Source organism: Clarias gariepinus, chromosome 8, assembly GCF_024256425.1.
Source record: "Clarias gariepinus isolate MV-2021 ecotype Netherlands chromosome 8, CGAR_prim_01v2, whole genome shotgun sequence".
NCBI classification, from domain to species: Eukaryota; Metazoa; Chordata; class Actinopteri; order Siluriformes; family Clariidae; genus Clarias; species Clarias gariepinus.
Window position 1 is genome coordinate 9,315,876 of NC_071107.1, and position 7,588 is coordinate 9,323,463.

Sequence of the window (7,588 nt, forward strand, 5' to 3'; positions counted from 1 at the left end):
GCCAGTGATTAGGCCAGTGATTAGTATACAGCTGATGCTGAATGGTTGGAACAGACAAGAGGGGAAATGAGGTATAATTAAATCTATGTAATGTAATGTAATTTATTTTATTCATTTTTAACCTTATATGAAGAAATGAGGGGTGACTCAAGACTTTTATTTAGGTTTATGGCTATGGTAACGTATCGCAAAGGACATATAGACATATTGCCATGTATATGAGCCCTGCGTGTTTGTGTGTGTGTGTTTGTGCATGCATGTATGTGTGTGTGCATGCGTGCGTGTGTATGGGTGGCATCTAAAAGCAGATAATGTTCTAACCGTGGTGCTGGGCTGATCCTCTGTGATTGACGCTAATGCGAGCTGTCACAAGACCTAGCCACTGAGGCTCAGCAGCTGGAGACAAATCAATTTCCTTCACCTTTATTGCCTTCATATACAGACACACACACACACACACACACCACTCAGGAGACACTCACACACATACTCTTAAATTGAAACTCTTTCACAGATCAGCTTATTGCCCAGTCCACAACATCAGCCTTTTCAGCACGCCATACACCATAGGCTCTATCTGGGCTAAGAATTTTGGCCTTAGTATAGCACTTCTAAATGATAGTTCTTATTTTGAAAGTAAGACATCCTGATTTTTAGGTTTTATTCAATATAATTCACTTATCATTGTGTGTCTTTGGTTTTTTAGAGACTCAGTTCAGCATGCTCCAAGCGACAGAGGAAGCTTTTGTCCTTATCATTGGATTAGGGATGTAACTGAATATGAATGCATTATTTGGAATAAACAGATAAACTGCTCTAAACAGATATTAATACAGATATGATGATGAAGCGCACTTATCGTGCAAAAACAGGTAGAAGGTTGAACATGTATCAAGACCAGTTATTACTGCCTGATAGCTAAGTTTGCGCCAGGATTCACAGGCCATGCTGAGAGTGCTAGCAGTTCAACTGCCAGTGTTTTTCTGTCAAGACCTGAAGCAAAGTTGTATTGTTAGGCCTGGCCAACTTTGAGTTAAAATTAGTGCTGTCAATCGATTAATCACAATTAATCACGAATAATGAAGATTTTAAAATACTCAGATTTACTTGTATTGTACGTAAAAGTGCAATGTTGGAATAAAGAAATGACAAACCCTGTTAGAGCAAACAGATTATGCAGCTTTATACTATCTCAAACATTAACATTTAACAAATGGTAAACAAAAATCTTTTTAATAGGACAGGCACTGAATACAAAGGCTGGGTAGTATAGGGTGTGGCAGGGCTCAAACTCATACCCTCAGAACTGACAATCAACAATCTAGAGCCTTAGCCGCCTGAGCCACCACTCCCAGGTCTTGTGAAATCAGTTCCCTTTAAGGTAGCTTGAGCACACAACTTTGTTTTGATCCAGTTTTCCATCTAGAAGCTTTTTATAATAAATCTTGTTGTTCAGCACACCTGGTGATGTTTCCTCAATCTTATTATACGTGTTAAACACGTCGTTATCACACACAGCCGGGTAGCCGCGCTGCGATTATGGAAAGCCATTAAGGTCAAACTTGGTCATATTATTCATTTACATGGAAAAATTTGTATTGCATTTAAATTTCTAGATTAAATAACATGCATTAATATTGACAGCCTTAGATCGAATCCAAATACAGATACACAGAGTGTAACTGTAACACTAAACATTTACAGAACCAGAGCGTGTCACCCTGCCACACCGCTACGAAACATAATAATAATCAAAGTCTAGTCTGAAGAGTATTATCGCTTAATGGAATGGTGTCTATTATAGTGTAATGTGATATTACACTATAATAAACTTTTAATATAGTGTTACTGATATTAAAAGTAAGAATATTAGTTATATCAGTTTATTGCAAGTGAGCAAATGAAAGTGTAAATTTAAATGTGGCTTTGTGGCGAGTGTGCATGAACGTACACATTGATCTTTTGGACAGAGTGGGTATATGAAATATTGACATGTTACTGTGGTGTTCCCCCCCCCCAACCCCCCCTTTCTAAGCACAGTGAAATATGACTGAAAATAAATGCTCCTAAACTTGAAGACCAGGGGAACAACCTCACAAATCGCTTTTGTCATGTTTGCGTTCACACACAAGTTCAGCGATAAAACCATGTGAGTGATGAATGTTTGAGATGCGGTAAAAGCCTCTGAAGAAAAGGCCTCTGTCAAGTATGACAGGATTGTTAATGAGAGCCCCCCAAAGTACTCACCTTAATTGAGTTTCACAACGCTTGGAGAGAGGAATATAGTGGGAGAGAAAGTGAGATAGAGGCAGAGAGAGAAAAGGAGAGAGAGGTTTAGAAAAAAAAAAATAAGCTGGCAAAGCATAAAAAGGGCTTCTACTCGGATAAAAAAAATGCTTAAGAAAAATATGTTGGATATTTAGTGCAGACTAAAAAAGAAGTTTTGCTAAAAAGTCGTACCCATCCATATTTAATCACCTAATAAAAATATGTGAATGGAAGTCGAACACAAATGAGCTGCATTCTTCTCATTTTATTTGTCACACAGAAGGAGCTATAGTATACTCTGTAGAAATATGCTTAGCGAGGACAATCCGGCGCTGTGCTTACGCACAATAACAACCAGTCACGGAAGTCTGTTGTAGGATATTCTGTTGTATGATCTCTAATTCCCTTTCATAACTCTACTGTTCCTTGTTTCAGCTCTTGCCTCATTGTGTCGTGGTATAGCAGCCGGCAAAATAACATCTAATCCTGTGACACATGACTCTGCGTTTGTATCTCTGCAGGTTTTATTTAATTGGTGGAGGAATTCCCTTCATTATCTGTGGCATCACAGCTGCCATCAACATAGAAAATTATGGCAGCGGAGAGCAAACTCCATAGTAAGTAAATGATTTCACTGGGTGATATTTGGAAAAAGTGCAGTGCAAATTAGTGCACTAGAAATGTCACTGGTGTAGCAACATGCTGTATGCTGTATATTTAGGTTTATAAATAGCTTGATATGGTGTTTTCCTTTTAACTTCGCCCACAATAATGCAATTACCGATGTGCTGTGGTATAACCTTGTGGGTAATTATACGACTTGTGTGTTTTGTTACAGCTGCTGGATGGCATGGGAGCCGAGTCTCGGGGCTTTCTATGGACCTGTGGCATTCATTGTTTTGGTGACGTGTGTCTACTTCCTGTGCACATTTATCCAGCTGCGTAAACACCCAGAGAGGAAATACGAGCTGAAGGTGCTGTCCGAGGAGCAGCAGAGACTTTCTGCTGCCGACGTACCCCACTGCCACCATCAAGGGGAACCCGGTATGCCAGGAGGTGACGGGACACGCTGTCATGCTGGCTGCCCGGGCCTGATCAACCCATCTTTACTCGCTAATGAGCACTCATTCAAGGCTCAACTAAGGAGCGCTGCATTCACACTGTTTTTGTTCTTAGCCACGTGGACATTTGGGGCTCTGGCTGTGTCTCAGGCTCATTTCCTGGACATGATATTCAGCTGTCTGTATGGAGCGTTCTCTGTCACTCTGGGTCTTTTTGTGCTCATTCACCACTGCGCCAAGCGTGACGATGTCTGGCACTGCTGGTGCGCCTGCTGCCCTGGTCACCAAGCGAATACATGTCAAGGGCATGGGCACACCCACGGGCGCCCCAAGGTTAATGTTAACGGGGATGTACACAGGCACGGACATGGGCATGATCACTGCCATTTAGACTCGCCCTGCACAGGAAAGTCTGTCCTCAGTCACACACACTCACATGGCTTGTGTAAGCTCAGTAACCTGCAGGCACAGAACCATGTAACCTGCTTGACCCCTGTGAGCCCTGTGTCCCCTTGCTGCTCAGGTCTCCACACAGATAAGCTGATGGAAGAGAGGCCTATTCACCTGCACAGCTGCCTGAAACCAGGCAGGACTAAAGGAAGGCAGCGGGCATCGCCACTTGGAGAGAGAGAGTTGGCTTTCCATCTTCCAGCCAATGCAGATGCCGGCAGCGGACATAGCTCAGCCACCGACAGCCCGCATAGCACCTGTCAGCGCCAGGGTCACATCTGCCATCTGGCTCAAGATGAGCACCAGGACTGGCACCATGCATGCTCTCATCATGACACTCCATTGTGCCACACTGCACTTTGCCACCGGCACACGTGCTGTACCAAGGCAGAGATCCTGCCTTCGCCCCTGTGTCACACTGAGAGCAGAGAGCCGGAAACCCTCCTCTGCGGCTGCGGGAAGATGGCAGAGGATGAGCTTGCAGTGGCATGTCACGGCCATGTAGAGATGCACCCTCGCAGACAGTCCTTCCCACAGTGTGTACCCAACCAGAACGGGCTTCTCAGAGGAAGTGGACATGAGGGGAACCTATACCAATCTGACAGTACGGGGAATATACGCACTGGACCCTGGAAAAATGAAACTACTGTGTAGTTCATGGGCTCGGAGCGCATTCTGAGTTAATCACCTTCTCTAGGATAAAAAAAAAAACAAAAAACGAACGAAGCAGATGTTCTAAAGATTCATGCCTGTTTTGGTTTTAATATTATCACAGTTCTTTTTTTCAGGTTTGTTTTCTTTTATTGTTTATTCTACAAAACCATCACTCCAGAATGGCAACACAGACCCGAATTGTTGGAGGAAAAAAAGGAACCATTGTTTGACACATGCTGCCAGATTGGGATCACGTTCTTTATCCGGATTTTATCTTTAACCACAATTCCATCATTACAGCATAACAAACGGTCGGTGTGTATGTGTGAGTGGGTTTTGCGTATGTGCGAGTGAACATGAATGTACTTTATGTATGTCCTTCTGCAAATGCAATCAATTTCGTGTTTGGTGAAAAGAATTATTTCATAAGATGCCGGATTATACTCTAATGAGATCTAAGTTATTCAATAAAATGTTCCTGACAGTGCCCGAGCTGTGCAACACAAGTGAAGTGAAAAGCACTAAGAATACGTTTCCAAGTGTCCAAGTACAACATGAATACATCACCAGCAATTTTAACTCATCCGTGTTTTCATGTCACTTTAACGAACATGCTTACTGTATACTGTGAACAACAGCTAAAACTTAGTACTATACAAAAACAGAGAAAACATAGACCTAGTTCTGTCCAAGTTCTTTTTGGCCTCTGTAGTGTACAAACTAAACAAAAAAAACAACAACAAAAAAAAACAAGACTGTCTGTTTTACTGCAGATCTGTATTGATTATACCGTTTCTATGGTGAATTTCTGATCATTGAGGTGTGTGTACAACAATTCTGTCGTGTTATTCTCTGGTGCTAGAAGACCAACTAACACAATTACATAACCATGTTGCATTATTCAGCTGGAGCAAACAAATTAACCAACGCTTTGATATGAAATAGAAAAATTCACTTATGTACGCTCGCCATCCACTTTATTAGGAACACCTGTAAGGCAGCACATTTACTCCAATCAGCCATAACAGTAAACCCACCAAGGCTTTCGGTTCCCCTTGTGCCAATAAAACAGCTCCACGAGGCAGGACTCCACAAGATATCTGAAGGTGTGCTGTGGTTTCTGGCACCACGAAAGTTGAAAGATGAGGCCCTCCATGAATCTGGTCCAGATCGGATTGGGAAATTTGGAGACCAGGTCAACAACATTGAACTCTGTCTGGTATTACACAAGCTGTGATGCACTGAGTGTTCTGGTACCTTTTGATTGTAGCTAGTAAACCCTTTTTCAGCAATTTGTGCTACATTAGGACAAATTTTGTAGGATCGTTACAAACGGGCTAGCCTTTTCTCCCCACAAGCATTAAGGAGCATTGGGTGCCCAAGATCCTGTTTACTAGAATATAATTGATAATTAATGTTATTCAATTCATGTTTTAATGTTATGGCTGATCAGTGTATGCAGTTATAAAATCAGTTAATCATGTGGCTGCAAATTGATCAAAGATCAAACATCAGAATGAGATTTTTGAGCAGTTACGAAACTGATTTCCTTTATTTTTAGGAACATTATACCGTAGTTAAGTTCGGTTTTTATTTGTCACATACACATTATTGCCCAGTAAAATTCTTTCTTCCCATATCCCAGCTTGCAGGCTGGGGTTAGAACCCATGATACAGTGCTCATGGAGCAGACAGGGTTAAGGGCATTGCTCAATGCCCCACAATGACAGTCTGGTTGAGCTGGGGATTGAACCCCCAACCTTCTAGAGTTTACACAGAATTGGAAGTGAAGCAAAATAGTAGTTCCTCAGTTAAAAATGGTAAGTAGGTTAAAAGCCAATGGCCAGACTGATTCAAGTTCAAGCTGACATGAAGGGTACACGTAACTTAAATAACCATCTTCACAGCATGCAGGATAAGGAAAGCCTTTCCAATCTTCAGGTGTAGTCTGCTGAACAATAGCTATGGATTCTCATTCTCCAGCCTTCCTTCCATGTCAAACCAGTCTGGCCAGTCTTTTCTGACCAGAATTCTCCTTTTTTTCGAGCCATTCTGTGTAAACCATATGAAAACACAAGCAAGTTTTTAAATCCTTAAACAGGCTTGAAAAACAGCCAAGCTCTGATCCTAGTCACCGAGATCACGTTTTCCCTCATTCTGATGTTCGCTGTGATCATTATCTCAGTATCTACACGATTTTATGTACAGTATTGTGCCGCTGCCACATGATTGGTGCTGGAATAATTGTATAAATGAGCAGGTTTACAAGTGTTCATAATGAAGTAGTCAGTGAGTATATAATGTTGATTAAGACCACTGATGATCTTTTAACCACGTTTTTTAAAATGTAACTTGTTTCCTGGCCATTCTAGACGTGCCAGTGGTGCTTATTGTGCTTGATTTCACAACAAGGGTACCTTATTTCTTTACATTATACAAAAGTCTACTATTGGCCTGGGTGGTGACCTTTAGAAAAGCTTTGCTTCAGTCATTTCTTTCATTGCTGGCTGTCACTCCTGTACACTAATCACCAGGAGTTCAAAATTTGGACCTAAATAATTACAATATAAGTGAAGACATTTTAATATCTGAGGTATCCCTTTTATTTTATAATCTATATTTGAACTATTGCTCAGTATCTGAGTTTTGGTATGTTATTGATTAGGGTTGTTTCAATGCATCTCTTGTCACAGAATGTTTGTGAACTTGCAACGACACTATGATATGAGAGAGAAAGGTATCGCAATTTGAATAGTGAGCGACAGTATTGTGCGTAGTGTGAAACTACTCCACTGTTTTCCTCTCTGTAATATTCAAGGTCAAGCAAGTTTGAATACTTGTTTAACTCATTTTGCCTATAGAGAAAAAAAAGAAATGAAACAAAAAAAAAAAAGACAATCCAAGACAAATCTCTCGATTTTCTCCATATGGTTCGAAGGCAAAAATTGTTCACAGCAGGAGTCTAACTGCTCCTCTTGAGGAAGATGGGGTTTTAGACTCAGGAAATTATCAGCTATCTTCAAGGAAAATGTTCAGTGTAAGCTACTTTATATGATTTTGCACATCTTTGCATTTCATTATAAGACATTTTTTCTTCTTTCTCAGACTATATTTTAAAAACCACCACTTCCCTAACAGAAAAATGGTTCAAGAAG

The 7,588-nt window shown here is 41.0% G+C and overlaps 1 protein-coding gene across 2 annotated transcripts in view; it reads left to right on the forward strand.

Annotated features, from left to right (window-relative positions):
* Positions 1–5,463, forward strand: part of LOC128529092 (adhesion G protein-coupled receptor A1) — a 225,257-nt gene extending 219,794 nt beyond the window's left edge. For both annotated transcript variants that reach the window (XM_053502426.1, XM_053502427.1), the window contains 2 exons: positions 2,790–2,885; positions 3,107–5,463. In XM_053502426.1, coding sequence (XP_053358401.1) covers positions 2,790–2,885; positions 3,107–4,433 — 1,423 coding nt within the window. In that variant the 3' untranslated portion in view covers positions 4,434–5,463. The remainder of the gene's footprint in view (positions 1–2,789; positions 2,886–3,106) is intronic.
* Positions 5,464–7,588: the final 2,125 nt, after the last annotated feature.